At 50.3% G+C, this 15,964-nt stretch overlaps 1 protein-coding gene across 8 annotated transcripts in view; it reads right to left on the bottom strand.

The window, feature by feature from the left end:
- Nucleotides 1-14,509, bottom strand: part of CD44 (CD44 molecule (IN blood group)) — an 87,104-nt gene extending 72,595 nt beyond the window's left edge. For 7 of the 8 annotated variants that reach the window (XM_014851040.3, XM_070487517.1, XM_070487516.1 and 4 more), the window contains exon 1: nucleotides 14,154-14,441. In XM_014851040.3, the coding sequence (XP_014706526.1) occupies nucleotides 14,154-14,220 (67 nt within the window). In that variant the 5' untranslated portion in view covers nucleotides 14,221-14,441. Of the gene's footprint in view, nucleotides 1-14,153 lie in introns of all 8 variants that reach the window. The other variant, XM_014851051.3, reaches the window with a different exon arrangement.
- Nucleotides 14,510-15,964: the final 1,455 nt, after the last annotated feature.

The following is a 15,964-nucleotide window of genomic DNA, read 5'->3' as shown; positions in this document are numbered from 1 at the left end:
CAAATGAATCATTTGAAAACCACTGATTATTGGCTCAACTCACAGAATTGTTCAGAGAGGCTGGGCAAAAGCCATGCCAGGTTGTGCTGGGCCCCCTGGTTTCCAAATGTTCATTAAGTCAAGAAAGATCAAGATGAGCACCAAATATGCACATACGAGATCCTGCAAAGGAAGCCAGATCCAGGCACAATGTAGGCTCCAGTGGAGTGTAAACACCTATGCTATTTCCCATTGTGCCACAAAAAACAGTACCCTTTAATCTTCCTCTTTTTGTCACTCAAGTCTCCTTGCCCTGGTTGGCCCAGTGTCCTCTTGTCCAGGGTCCTTTCTTCTATCATCTCAAAGGTAAAATGGAAAGAGTGCTGGACTGACAGTCCGATGACCAGGCTTTTGACTTGAACTAGTTGCAGCCTTGGGCAAGTCACTTGCAGTCTTTGAAACGTCCTTCCCTTGTCTGTCCAATAAAACAAGTGGGCTACGCAATTTCTAGCACCCTTTACAATTCTGACATGCCATCACCTTTGGCTTTTTGTTACCAGTCCCTGATAACTTCTCACCTAGGGTCCTTTCTCTCTTTCTCCTCTTCTCCCTCTTTGAATCCATGCTTTGGTTGTGCTGTAAGGGCCCCCGCTCAGCCTGTACCTTCTAAGCTCTAGCAAAGCATCTGAAAATTCTCCTACCCATGCCTCCGGCACTTTCATTGAGTTATCCCAGCAAAGGCATTGCAACTCAACTTGGCAGGGCACCCCAGTCCCCTGCCACCCTAACTGCAGCTGCAGCCTCAGGAAACAGCACAACCAAGACGCCTGGGCACCTATCAGGTCCCAGATAGGCACTGTCCCGGATGGGATGCAGCCTTGAGGAGATGGGTGAGAGTGCCGAAGAATACAGTTTCAATGATTGGGGTCAACCAGCAACAGGAGACAGAGATAGAGGTGAAATCACCTTGGTAATAATAGGATCTTGTAGGCCTACATCACGGGCTTCTGCCCACCTGCACAAAACACTTTCACACCAGCAGGCAAAGGTGGAGAGGTCTCTGGGAGACAGAGGGACTATTACTCCCAGGTGGCTCACATAGTGTACCGAAGCATTAGACAGACAAAGCCCAGTAGTCCAAGGTCACACAATTAGGCTTTGACAGGGTGGGAATTAGAGCAGAGTGTCCTAATCTCACCCAGGAGCTATTTCTAGTAGACTCTTGACGGAGCCTTTTGTTTATACCTAGGTTCTCTCTTATCTTACCTGCCCAGGTAGTGCAGTGAGCTTGCTTTTGCCCTTGGGAATGAGTAATGGGAAACCTGAGTAACCCAGAGTTGGCTGGCCAGCCGAGTTCAGAATCCAGCCTTCTTGACTTGGATGCAACAAGAGGACCCAGGGGGCTGGTCTGTGGAATGCTGCTAGTGTTTGCATTTGGGAGGCAGCTGAGAATGCGGAGGCTCCAGGGCTGATAGAAGTTGTAATTAACGTGCACACACAACCCTTTCATCTTCAAAGGCTTGCCTCACATTAGCTAGTTAGTCCCGCTATCACTGCACCATTTTGTCTTCTTAGTTTGCAGATGGAGAAGCTGATGCGGAGAAGGGACCTTTTGCCAGGAGGCCTGGCCCTTGTTCAAACAGAGGAGATTCCTGGCTCCCAGCATCTAACTTAACTTGGGGTGATAGGAAAACAGAGTGGGGATGAATTGTAAGAGAAGCCTCATGCGACTACACTCCTCTGGGTAAGAGACTGTTTATCGTGTTCTGCAAGCAGGTGGAGTCTACCTTAGGGCTAGCTGACTAGATTCGAGTGGCCCCACTTCCAGAGTTACAACTAACACAAACGTAAACTAGAAAAGCCTGCTGCTCTACTGTGGTGATAAGCATGTGACATGCGGGGGTCAAATCCTTCATATTGTGCCCATGGCAGACATCGCTGATGGATCACGGCACTTTCTGTGGCTGAGCCAAGGTTTGGCTTCCAGCCCTCCAGGCAGCCTCTAGTAATCAAAGGGAAGTGGCACGTGAGCTGAAATCTGTTTGCTGTTGCTGCTGTAGGGTTTCTTTGGGATTCTCTTAAATTGCCACTCTCCAACTCAGGCATAGTTACCAAAGTTCTGTCTCAGCCGATATCGGAGCTGGCCTGCTTCTGAACTCTGTGTAGTACTGTCTGAAGAAGGGGTCGTGAGAACTTCTGAGTCTCTGGGGCAGAGGATTTGGATCTTGTAGATGGTGCCACGGTTACTTGATCGCCTGCAATCTGTCCCACCTCATCCCTCACTGTGTGTCAACATGGACTCTTATTCAGGCTGGCTGAGCCCTCTCCTGACCCCAACCATACTAATTTCTTCCACTAGACTTTCAGCTCTTGCTTTACGCTCCCCTGGGTTGCTCTCTCCTCTCCTCTCCTCTCTCTGTCCATTTTCTTTTCCATACTCAACTCATCCTCAAATTCCACTCCTTCCGTGAAGCCGCCCCATTCTATTGCCACTCAGAGATGTCTGCTCTTCCTGATCTTTCTATGCTTGTTGATGTGAAATCTTGTATATTTCTTCCACCTGTTCATCTTCTCCTCCACCCAACCGTAAGCTGTCTGAGGACAAAACAACATCTTCTACTTCCCTCACTTCTTTCCACAGTGCTAATTACACAATGCTTTTTTTGGTTTTTGCATTTGTTTGTTTGTTTGAGGAAGATTAGCCCTGAGCTAACATCCGCTGCCAATCCTCCTCTCTTTGCTGAGGAAGACTGGCCATGAGCTAACATCTGTGCCCATCCTCCTCTATTTTACATGTAGGATGCCTGTCACAGTATGGCTTGATAAGCAGTGCATAGCTCTGCGCCCAGGATCCCAACTGGTGAACCCCGGGCCGCGGAACTGGAGGGCAAGAACTTAAGCACGATGCCACTGCCCGGGCCCCACACAATACTTTTTAATGAATTGAATTGGTGAGTGTATCAGTATTTTACAACTGGGGAAACAGAGGCAACCAATAAGGGGAGGATCTTGCCCACAGTCATCCTGTGACTAAGAGGGAGAAATGCTAAACCTCTGCTGGCTACATGTGGGTTCTCACTTCTCCCAGAATGCTGTCTATGAGACTGGCTGGAAATAACAGATGACTGAACCGTATCCAGCAATAATTGAGAGCATTGCATACGACATGAGAACTGAACCCATCTGGTATTTTATTTCAACTTCTGGTCAGTAGATTGCAGGCGGATATGAAATGGGCACGCCCAGGATGGCCTGTGATCTGAGTAAGGACTTTTGGTGGCTGATGGAAGGGCAGGACCCCAACAGGGGTTTAGTCTGTGACCCACTTTGGCAAACTCCAAAGCAATGCAATCTTTATGACTTCCGTCTTTTTTTTTTTTTTTTTTTTGAGCAAGAGCTTCTCCAATTTCATGAAAACAAAAAAAACTCTTAGTAGGAGTCTGGAACGCTCTCAGTAGAAGCAGCAACTCACCATCTCAAAGCCTGCCTTGCTCAGTGCCTTGCTTTCTGTGTCTATCTGTCTGTCTATCTATCTACCTATCTATCTATATCCATCTATCTATCATCTATTTGTTTGTTTGTTTTGTGTTGCTTTTTTTCAGATTCCCAAGGCCACCCTAGTTATTTTTCATAGGATACTAGAGCTCATCCTCTAAGCACTGCTTTGGCTGAATATCCTGGTTCACCAACATGTTGCAGAGATCCCTTGAGGGAAGCTGCAAAAGCCATGGTGCTCATCAAGTTTTGAGAGCAAAGGACACAATCTTTTCTTTTCTTCAGGGGTTGGCTTTTCTGGCCACTGGAAGCTATATATTTTTTTAAAGTATAGTTTAAAATAAAGGGTATTGCATTCAGATCCTGCAGGTAATCCCAGGACCGGATTTCTGTAGTTTTATCTGTGTGACTGAAAGACGTTAACTTATCTGGCCTGAGCTTCCTCGTCTGCCCACCCCTGAGTGGTGGAGAGGACTCAGGAGAGTCCTCTAAGCAAAGTTCCTTGTCCCAAGGAGTCGTTCTTGCCCATCAGAGTTTAGAGTATAACTGGGTCCATGTGCTTATTTCTGGCATGGATGAATAATTCTCTTCTGACATTTAATCCAAACCAAGGCTTCACTGGTTTTTTGGTCACTGCATTATGGTTGCGTTATTCTTTCCATTAAGCTGTATGAGACTTTAGATTTTCGTGGGCCCACAGAGTGGTGGATTTTTAGAACATGACCCAGAAGGGACTTTACAGATCAACTAGAATCCACCTGTCTCATTTTACACGTGGGGGAAAGCAGGAGTGAAGTGGTTTCCTCAGTATCACATGGCACATCAGCAATGGAGGGGGACTAAAATACAATAGTCATTTCTAGCTCTTTCTGCTCCTGACGCACCTTCCTCATGCCAGACACTTAGCTCTAGACGCCATGTGCTAAACATCATTCCAGATGCTTCACGTGTGCAACTGCCAAGCTCACACTGCTCTTAAGTGGCAGAGAGGGGAATGGACCTGAGGTCTGCCTTGGTGCCCAGCGTTGCTCCCACACAGCTCTCCTCAAAGCCAAACCTCCTCATTCTCATTACACCACACTACACATCTGGTTTGGCAGAGGTGGTCTTTGGGATAGAAGGTTTTTAAACCATTGAAAGAAATAACTACTCCTTCTTTTGCTTTTAACATGGTGACTGAAAAGCCAACATCTTTTCTCTGAGTAGCACTGAGAACATGGCTTTGAGGCTTAGGGTTCTTTACACAAGACGCTAGATTCGAAAGTAACTGCTGGGTCATAGATCAGACAGACCTATAGGAAAGCAAGACCCCTACTCTAGTGGACAAAACCTAATGAGCTCTAAGCTTCCCCTGTCTTGTGTGACAGGGCAAACCTCAAGAAAGATACACTCAAATTGGAGAGAGTGCAAAGAAAAGCAATTTCAAGGTTTGAGGATCATGACAAGAGACACTAGAAAAAACACAAATAAAAAGGTTTTTATATCCCAGAAAAAAAAAGAGATGAAAAAGAATTAACCAGAACCCATAAAAATCACCAAAGGTAAATGATAAGGATGGCTTGGCTAGCCAAAGCTAGAAATTTCACTCATTCAGTCAGTCATCAAATATCCACTGAGCACCTTCTATAACTGGGGAATTGTGCTCATGGCTGGGAGCTATGGGGACACAAAACATACGTAAAGCATGCAGTTTTCCCTAAGGAGCTGACATGCTCACCGGTGACAGAGAACAGATGGCTGTGACACAGCTCTGAGGCATCCTTTGAACTTTTTCTTAGATGGAGATATCCTGTGGGGTTTTTATGCTCTATTAGAGAGAAATGACTAGTAAACAATAGGGGAAAGTAAAAGCCACTCAGGGAAGTCTAGAGGGATGGACCCGACCTCTAAGGCCGACATTGGGAAGACAAGTCCCACCGCAGAGGAGCCACTGCAAAGACAGACCTCTGGGCAGGAGTTTTCTAGAGCGGCATCACTACCTTCTCCGAACGCTGGTCTGCATCTATGTGACCAGTACTCCTGGGGGCACCTGAACCTCTGCCCTCCCCTTGCAGGGAAGCGTGGTCCTGCAACCCACTTGAGCTGCAGGGCTGCAGGGCTGAGTCGATGACATCAGCTGGGCTCCTGCAGGCTGTAAGATGACGCTCAGTTCTGGGAACTCTGCTTCTCAGACTGGACACACTCAGCCACGGCAAAATTTGTGACTGGCATATGGTAGCTACTCATTTAATACTTCTGAAGTGTCTGAAGACTAGGGCCAGGGGCCTTGGCAGAAACAGGTTTCTAGGCCAAAGGCAAGAGATCAAATACTCATTATGTGGAATCGTTAGTTTCTCGCCGGCATCTCAATTTGCCTAACAGTGAACATTTGTGAAAATGCCTTGCCCGTCATCTCTCCAATATCTTGGTGGGTTCTTTTTGAGGGAGGAAGTGAAAAAAACATGCTGCCTGGACCCATGACTGGCGTGAGGCTTCTTCTAGAAGACCCTGCAGACCTGCTCAAGTGCAAAGAGATGCACTGAGATGGAAACACGGGGATTCCGTGATGAGCCGCTGTCCCCGGGGCAAGAGCCTGGGTCCTTTTCTGCAGACTGAGTCAAGCGTCCCCAGGGGGCCCTGCCTCTTCCCTTCCTGGGTGGCTTGTTTCTCAGCAGGGGCACCCAGAGGAAACGCTGCCTGCCTCCCCATGCAGTGGTCAGACAGAATCCAGCCCTCTGGGTGGGCCAGAATCAGGAAGAAGGGCTGCAGGACGTTCCGAGCTTTTGCTCAGGTCCAGGTGCCGTGGGCAAGTGTCGCCTGATCCTGACAGCCCCCTCCCTCCCTCATCCATTCCGGCTGGTAGAGAGAAGGCTGTGGCACCAAAGACCCTTAAGCAGAGGGCAAACCTTTTACTGCTATTTGATTGGCTCCTTTCCCAGCTTTGTCCAATCATGAGCCAAAGTCCTAGATGATGGAGAAATACCAAAATACCCATTAGCACACTTTACCTTTCATCCAGGTGACAGGTAATGAAGAGATAACGACCAAACGACTCCATTCACCAGCCCTTTCGATCCTACCCCCTCCTCAACTTCCCATCACCTAGAAGAGAACAGAACTTCTATCCAGGGATTGGAACGAACGGGCCACTCAGACCATGAATGGGAAGAAATTTCCATTATAGCTTCTTTCTCTTTCATTTTTGCAATTCTAGCCCCCTCCTCTGACATTGTGTGTAACAGGGGAGAGCAAAGCCACCTCTGTGGATGTCGTGAGCCTACGTATACCTGATTCTCAAATGACATTTATAAAAACAACCAGAGTACTGGCAGGTACCATCATTCGGGTAGCGGCCAAGGGCATGAACCCAGTAGCCAGAACACCTGGGTTTGAATCCAGCTCCATCATTTCTCAGCTCTGTGGCCTCAGGGAAGTTACTTAAGTTCTCTATGCCTCAATTTTCTCCTAAGTAAAAGAGGGATAAGGTCAGCACCCCTTCAGAACGTTGGTACATGGATTAAACAAGTTAGTAGACACACAAGAAACAGCTAGAATGGTGCTGGCGCATGGCCAGGACTCTACAAGCGTTTGTTATTATTACTAATAGTTGTGATGGTATCTCAGAAACTTACGACCAGCCGCAAAGAAGCAAGTGCACAAGGTACAAGAGCTCTGCGTCTCAAGAAAGTTCGTGGGGAAGAAAGACGGGCTCTCAGGCACCGCCAATGGGGACTTGCAACGGCACCACAGCAAACGCTCCAAACTACCGGTCTCTGTGAATAATCTCTCTCCCACTGGAATTTTGCAATTAACCTTTACTCTCAAAAGCTGAAGACTCGAGGAACATTTTTGGGGCCTGGGTTTTGCAAATCACCTCCTTGGTGACTCAGGCCCTCCCCACCCACCCGGAACCTGTCTGCCCACACTTGTGCCGAGAAGGGACATTTGCCTCAGGAGGACACACCCAGGCAGCCAGTGCAGCCCAAACTTGGGGAGATCTGGCTTCATGAGGCTCTATTCCCCCAAGACACCCATTCCCCTCATTCTGTGCTTGACTCCCTGTCTCTGAGTCTCTCTGGGCAGATGACCGAGGGGTAGGCAGGACCCGCCGCTGTTGTGGGCAGCTTCAGTCTTGGCAAGCTCTGGGAGAGGAGGCATGCTTTGCTATTCCAGTGTGGCTCCCCATTAGACGTCACGCTTCCCTGGAGACTTGCCCCTTTGGTAGCTGCAGGAGGCCCACAGAGGAGGCAAGAAGCTTCTGTGAAGTGTTTTTCTGCTTCTCTCCCAGTGACCACCACCTTCCAAAAGCAGGCATGAGGGCTTCGAAGGGCGTGGGCCTCTCACGCAAGGAGTCTAACCTCAGATCAGCATCTCCAAAATAACCAGCCCTCCAAGTGGGCCACTGCTGGGGACTGTTTTATTTTGAGGCTTAAATTTGGGAGTTGGTGTCATCATCCTGCCTGGCTCCCACTTCCTTCTCAGCCCAAGAATCTAGGACCCAGAACTTAGACACACATCCCCCGCCACAGCAAGTGGCCACAAAGCCACAAACAGACTGGGTGATCTCCTAGTTTGGGCAGACCAAACACGAGCCCTGCAGCGGGCAGCTGGCCAGCCGAGTGCCCTCCTTGGCCCCACCCTGAGCAAGACAGCCATCCCCACCTGTTACCATATACGAATAAATGTTCGTGCGTCTTAGGTACCCTGTCCAGCATGCTTCCAAGAGATGTACATAAGTATCTCTATATTGTAGACATTCATTCCAGTTCCACAGTTACTGGTAACAACTGTGGGCCAGGGCTGGGCTCTGGGACCACAAAAATGAACGTGATACAATCCCTGATGTCAGGGGACTCCCACAGCGATGCAGAAGACAGATAAGAAAAGATATGTCGGGTTTGGGATTTCCCCGTTTGAGAAGTGTGAAAGTCATTAGCACCCCTTGAGAGCACCCAAGAGATAACGAGGCCTCCCTGCAGGGTTTTCCTGTGCAGCTTGAAGGCTAGTTAACTGAGGGCCCCTGGGGTCCAGACATCACACTGTCAGAGACGAGCTTACTTGGATGGCCACCATCCTCTCAAACCAGGGATTGTCAACGGGGCTGACTGCAACTCCCCCATTTTGACAATGTCTGGAGGCATTGTTGGTTGTCACAACTAGTGGGGTGTCCTACCTGAACCTAGTACGCGGAAGCCAGAGATGCTCATTCAGCCCTTATCCAGGAAACTCTACACTTGAAAGTGAGCTACTCAGGGGCCAGGACTGCGTCCTGACGATGAGCTTTCCAGGACCTAACTACTTGGTGCACTGAGCAGGCAGCATATAAATGTTTGTTGAATATGCTGTCTAGTTAATTAACTTATTTGAGAGTGGGTAAATCAACGCAGGGTAACAGAAACATACACGTCCCTTTCTCATTCCCTCTTCTTGATGTTCACATCCTATCTGGCCTGCATGGCCACCTCCTCTCTCTCATTGATTCCTCTAGCCCCACTTGTGCCTCAGCTCCGCAATGCTGTTAGCCTTACCGTCTAGACTGGCCAGGTGTCACTCGGTTGCATTGTGTTACACATGTAGGAGCATACGGTTCTTGGGTGTAAGGTCCACACCTTATATGTTTGATTCCCCTGTAGTACCCAACACAGTGTGGGAGCCAGAAAAGACACCTTACAAGTGCTCCACGATTGGCCAGGAATACCACATTATGTGTAGACACGTGTTCAAAGGCATATACACTTACAGGAACACAATGTGTGTATGTCCACATCTAGGAAGCAAGAACAGAATATGTGGATTTTCCTGGAATTTCACAAGCTGAGGTGACCAAGAAATGGAGAACAGACAAATATTAAATGTTTCTCTCCAAGGTACACATTTTCTGAACCGAACATCAATTTAGTGACACTCGACTGATTAAGGAGTTGTAAAGATGTGAATTTATTTATGTAGAAAGCCTTGCAAAGTATTTGACTTCTAATCACAAGAAGCCATGCATTTATTTATTTGTAGAAAAATACATAAACATTTAGTAAAAAATATACACTATTCATCAATTGGTGAAGTATTTACCTATTTGAAATCCTGACCCTCGTGGGAAATCTGGAACCCACACTCACTAATCCACGCCAAGTCAGATTCCACACCCACAAACTTGCAGAAAGCACCCCTCCTTTACTCTGGCAAATTGGGGTGGCTCCCCAAACCTTGCTGACCAGCTTTGCAGAAGTATACTTTTGAAGAAAACTTTCATCTTACTGAGTGAAAAATCGTGTTTAAATGTCAGCTACGAGACACTAGCCTACTCTGGCAATTCTAAAGAACACTTGTGTGCTCCCCATTCAAGCAGGACACAAAGGAAATTGAGTCATCAGCTTCTTGCTGTGCAAACCCCAGAATTTCTCTCTGAGGCAGGAAAGATCCCCTTTGAGAACTACCCTGTGTCTAGTAGCATCTGTTCCTGCTTCAGCTCATTCTTTCACAAGAGCCACTTCCCCTTCAGGCTCTGGGTGGAGTCAGTCAAAATGGAGGTGCCGAGGAAACAGAGCTGCAGCCCCTGCCCCAGCCAGGATGGACTGCTGGGGAGGCCCGGCTCACCTCCCACCACCTCTGCTCTGTCAGGGGACCTCAGCCGGGAACCATCTGACTCTGCAGGCTGATCTGACACCTCGTTTGGGTGGCCACATGTCACCTAGAGCTCCACGTTGGTTTTCAGTTCAAGATCCTTCCCTTTTCTAGAGAACTGTGTCAGTCCACTGCCCAGGATCCTCAAGACTTTCCCTCACTGGGGCACATACAACCAACCCACTAAACGCTGAAGGTTTCCTGTGAGCATGTAACAAGCGGGATTTCTGGTTAATGCCTTTAAATTGCTTGCACGGTCAGCATGAGTCTGGCAAAGCCTCTTCCTTAATTTTCAGGCAGAGGGCATTGCCCTAACTTGTCTCTTAGACGAGGAAAAGCCTCTCCCTTTTTTCCAAACCTGCAAATGAGAGCATGTCTAGAAGGGCAACTGGACCCTGATAAGGCAATTGACTTATTTTAGTAACAAATAACTGGGTTGGCATCTCTTGATAGCTGTGGCCAAGCCTGGGGAGAGACAGGCCAGGGCAGAGCGGATAAGGGCAGCCAAGAGTCCACAGCCTGCCAGGGGGAGAAAGAAGACATGCCAGGCTTCACATTAGCTGGCCACAAGGAACAGGGAGGGTGGGAGAATGACACACAATTTCCAAAGTCCTCCAGAGGCAAAGTAATGCATCAAAGGAGCACGGGCATTGGAGTCCAACATGGAGGGATGTTGGACCATGGAGGACCCCCAACTCCACCAGGCACTAGCTGTGTGTCCTTGGACAAGTTGTACCATCTCCCTGAGCCTCAATTTCCTTCTCTAGAAAATGGAGTTAAGAGAGTGCTAACCATGTAGAGGGCTATTGTAAGGCTTATATGTAAGAGAACCTGTACTATTCAGCCAGGGGGGCTGAATGTCCAGCACAGAGTCAGTGCTCAGTAGATGGTATTTCCTGGGGTCCCGGGACCGGGCTTTGCACAGGAGAATATGATGCAGTAGCAGAGGGTCAGGTTTTTAAAACTGGGGTGCTCCTAACTCTGAGGGATCCAGCAATGCTCCATGAGGCCCTGGGACCCCCAGGACAGTACAGAGACTCTGGAGCAGCAAGTTTGCTTTCTGGTGAGAAATATATATTATTATTCTTAGATTAAACTCAAACTGGGTATATTGTAGAGTAAAATACAAAATCGTAATGGGTGTTTCAGATCGTATTTAAGGAGTGAAACAAATATTGTCACACCAGTAGACCACACCCTCCCGCCCACTGCCTGGAGGTAGAGGTGGGGCTCCTGGCAGTCCTTGATGACGGGGGTGTTTCAGACACCAGTGTCTGTTACAGAGGAGAGCGTCTCCCCGAACTCAGTCTGGCAGAGGGGGAGTCGCTCCTCCATCTTTCAGGCTCTGTTTCCTCCTTGGGAAAAAGAAGGTTTTTTTCTGAATGATCCTGAGTCTATGACAATGAGTCAAGAGATATTTCTTGAATGAATGGAAGAAGATCTGTCATAAACTAAGAATTTCACGCTGCCCAGCATCCCCTCCTGCAGGGGGCAACTTGGAAGAAAATGGAATTTTCTGCCAAACTCAAACACACCTACTTGGCACAGCGCCTTCGCAGGAAGCAGAATGCAATGCGCATTGGGGGGGTAACTGAACTAACTGATGCCAACATCAAGGGTGACAGAGCTTTGCTTTCTTGCTTCTTCAGCTTGGAAAACACAGCCAAAGCTCTAACTCCCAGCAAGAGAGGTCTCTAATGCTCAGTGAGGGCAGAAGGGCGCACGCCACCCCCAAGCCCCGGAGCTCTCAGAGGCATCCCTGTTTCTCAACGCCAGGGGCACAATTCCCTAGCAACAACGCTTGCTCACACGAGAGAGGAGGAGGAGGCGTGAGCAGGGAGGGATAATCCCACCTGTCTTCCACACAGGGCCACTTTCCTGCTCCCGTATATGACACCTGTTTCAAGGCATATGTCCTCCAACTCAGGGTTTCTGGGTCTGATGTTACTTAACTACATTCGCCTACTTCTCTACTTTTTGCTTTCTGATATGAAGATTGGGCCCTTTTTTCTTCCCCAAAGCCTTGCCCTTTTTCAAGGTTTCAGCATTGTCTTCCAGAGGGCCCCCCACCAAAGGGGCAAACACAGGGCCTTTCCCCCTGCCTCCTCCTGCTCCTCCCCCGTCCGCTGCCCAGCCCCAGCCGAGCCCGCTGCTAACTCATATCTTCTTTCCGAGCGTCAGTTCCGTCCCAACAGCCTTACAAGCACATGAAAGCTGGGGCCCAGGCAGTTACGGCTGCTGCACTTTTTTGTGCTTCCTCCAAATGATGCTGCCCAAAGGGACCCTGGAAACCTGGGACAGGAGGGAGCCTGCTGGTCTCTGGGAGGACGGCAAGGGTCAAACAGTGCCCAACATTTGGGGGGTGAGGCCCTTTAAAAGAACCAGAGAGACAGGTGGAGGGGGTCAGGAGTCAGGATCCTCAGAAATAAAGCAGAGGACTTCACCAGAAGCTAAGAGACAGACAACTTCCCTAGAGGCCACAGGGAAGCTGCCGGGCCCTCTTCTCCAAGGCCAGGCCAGTGTTCTCCCTGCCCTCAGCTTTCTCTCTGCTCCCCCATCCCCAGTATTTCTGCCTTCCAAGGCTGGTTGGAGTTCCAGCTGCCTTTGGAAGCCTCCCCTAAGGCCTCTGGTTCACTACGACCTCTCCTTCCCCAAAATCCCACCTGAGTTTGTCCGGGCCATACACAGTCGAACATATTCTGACTAAGCACAGGCGAATGGGCCTGGGTTCACATCCCCCACCAATGCTTCTGCTGTGTGAACACTGGCAAGTCACTTGACCTCTCTGAGCCTCCGTTTGCTTCCCTCCTGTAGAACAGGGCTACTAAGAGGACACTTCTCACTGGGCCATTGTGAGGGTAAAATGAGGTGACACATGTCAAGAACTTAGCACAGCTTCTGGCATAGAGAAGGTGCGCGGTAAATGGTGGATGATGCAGTTATTCCTGTTACTATTATTCTTTCTGTTGCAGGAATCTGAATCCTAGATCCCCACTTATCCTCAGTCTAAAGTACCCAGGTGGGACTGTCTTTTACTTTCCTGGGACCCCCAGAGTCGGATTTAATAAATATTTGCTGAGTAGAATTAACCACAGGCTGAACTGTGTTAACGACCCAGCTGGCATTCCTTAAAAGAAAAATTAGTTTTGCCAGCAATAAGCAAATCGGCCATGTAATTATCTGAACACATATAGACAAAGAAGAGGGAGCTGGGAGCTCAGCCTTGCCGAACACCTCACACTCGGCCGCTCCTCCCACAGACCCCCAGAGGCACAGACCCCGTTTGGGTGGCATATTGGCAGCCCCAGTTCCAGGGTCCCTGTGTGACCCTGGCACCCAGGCTCCCCTCCCTGCTCTGAGCAGCCAGGCAGGGACTACAACCCACATGGCCGCCTGGACTTCCCCTGACTGACTGGCAGAAGCAGGAGGCTGCGGGGTTCGAGCAGCTGGCTCAGTCACTGCCTTTGCTACTCACACTGCCTGCCCCAGGCTGGCACCTCGTGGAGACCCAGAACCCCGCCACGGAGCTGGTCCAAGTTCCCACAGGCGCTAAGACAGGCAGCGACTGGAGCCAGCTCTAAGCGCTTTGGAGCTGGAACCGCAGGAAGCCAGGACTCCGTTCTGGAAAGCTTCCTGCCACCAGCTCTCACACATGCAACTGCGCCCAGCTCTACAGCCACCTTGCTGACGGTCCCCGCCCTGTTCCTGCCCCTCCCCGCCCGGCCGGGCGTCCAGCGCCCTTGGGCACCGGAGCCTGTTAGTCCAGACGGGGCCGCGCGCACCCAGAGGACAGTTACTTTCCGCCTTGTGCTCAGGCCCCAGGGACCTGCCCAGAGTGCGCGCCCGCAGCCTGCCCAGCAGACTTGCTTCTCTTTTTCTCTTTTCCTTTCAACAAAACTGCTTCCCACCAACAAACGCTCCAACAGCTTAGCGCAAATCCTAGCCCCGCTCTCCTTCGCCAAATCCGAGCCGCTCGCCGCGCACTTGACTCCGGTCCCCAGGGCCAGCTCGGCCTGCGCGGCCGCCGGGTCAGTCCCGGCCACTCCTGCCACTCCTCCCGCTGCCGGGCGGGCACTCACCGATCTGCGCCAGGCTCAGCGGCACGAGGCAGAGTCCCCAGGCTGCGCGCCACCAAAACTTGTCCATGGTGTGGGAGCGACGGCGAAGGCGAGCCAGTGGAGCTGGGGGTCCCGGGCGCTGGGCGGGGCCGGGGATCCGCGGGACGGGGCGAGGAGGGGGCCCGAACCTGTCGGAGGCTGGGGTCGGGCTGGGCAATGAGGGCGCCTCGGAAGTTGGGTGCAGTTTTTATTCGAGGCTGAAAGAGTGACATAAGAGGGAGGGAGCGAACGAAGGACACACCCAAGCGAGGGGCTGTGACTAAGCTGGAGATTGTTTAAAGACGTACCAGCCCTCCTCGGCGCCGCCCCCCGCCCCCGCCCCCGCCCCCGCCCCCTTCCCTTCCCTCCCGAGACGCTCCATCCGGGGCGCCGGGAGGGCCGCGCGGTGCCCTGTGCCCGGGACGCACCGCTTTCTTCCCCCGCCGGCTGCCCGGGTCCGCTGGGAGGGCGGCCTCGGGACGGAGGAGACGATGACTGAGTCCTGAAACCTCGCCCGGTTGGGTTCAGCCCCTGGCCTCTCCTCTCCGCTAAGTTTCTCTTTGAATCCGGCTGCGGGAATGATTCTCTCTGGGGTCCGCAGGCAGCTGGATATTCTGGGAGAGGAGCGGGAACACCGGTGAGGTCCTGCGCTGGGTAGTGGTGGTTCCCCGCCCACAGTGGGGAGGAGAGGTGGGGGGCTTGTGATTCTTCGCAGGGGAGAGAAGAAGAGCTCATTCTTTTTCCCTTGAAAAAGAAGCCAAGTCCACATGGCTCAGGTGGGTTTTTGCATCTTATCAGGACTTCTCAGAGAAAGCTAATGGTGGCCAGCCATGAGGCTGGTATTTGGCTCCGCTAACCCCTGTGTCATCCTCCAATCCCAGGCTGGCACCGGAATCCACCCAACTGCTCTTCATCCATCCACTCACCCACAATCTCACTCATCTTCCCAAACATCCTTCCATCCACCCCTTCTCCTATCCACCCATCTTTCCTTACATCCCTCCCTCGCTCACAAATTTGTCTATCCTCCGGGCCATCCATTTATCCAACCACAGATCCTTTCATCTATCCATCCATCCACCCATCCATCCACATATTCTTCCAACTACACTCCCATATAACTTCTCATCCATCTTTCCATACATCCTTTTGTACATCTCTTCATAAAACCACATCCATCTATACACTATCCTCTTGCCACCCACACACATATCTGTTTGTCACTGTCCCCATCCATCATCCACATATCCATCGTTTTACACATCCAATCACCCACCCATCCATCCATCCATCCATCCATCCATCCATTCTTTCTTGCTCCCGTTTATACTCCTATCTATGCAATCATTAATCTACTTTCCCCCATCTAGCCTACCTAGTAAATCTCAAAAAGGGGAGGGGATTGTCATATTCTTCAGGGGAGGCATTTTGAGTTTGAAAAATCATGTCTACCTATAAGATTTGAAAATCAGAAGCAGTATTTATTTCTCATGTGGACTACTGAAAGTAAATCTGAGCAGACTTCTTCTTCTGAGTGAGAGAGACAAGAAACGATAGTGGTTGTCCGTGACTGTGCGGCAAGACCCTAAGGGAGCCACGCCAGAATTTCTGAGGGCAAGAAATTCCCCTCTGGCTTTGTTATTTATTGAAAGAAATTGAAAAATTGAGAGAAAGCGCACCCAGCCATCCTTTCCTTCATTGAACAGCTGTGAGTACTCAAGGGTCTCAAGATAAATAGGACCTGCCCGGTCTTCAGGGGCCTCACACTTTGGTGGGGCATCAGACCCACCGCA

The sequence above is a fragment of the Equus asinus genome, chromosome 17 (assembly GCF_041296235.1).
Source record: "Equus asinus isolate D_3611 breed Donkey chromosome 17, EquAss-T2T_v2, whole genome shotgun sequence".
Classification (NCBI taxonomy): Eukaryota; Metazoa; Chordata; class Mammalia; order Perissodactyla; family Equidae; genus Equus; species Equus asinus.
Note: the sequence above shows the minus strand (reverse complement) of the source record. Positions and strands in the feature narration are given on the sequence as shown.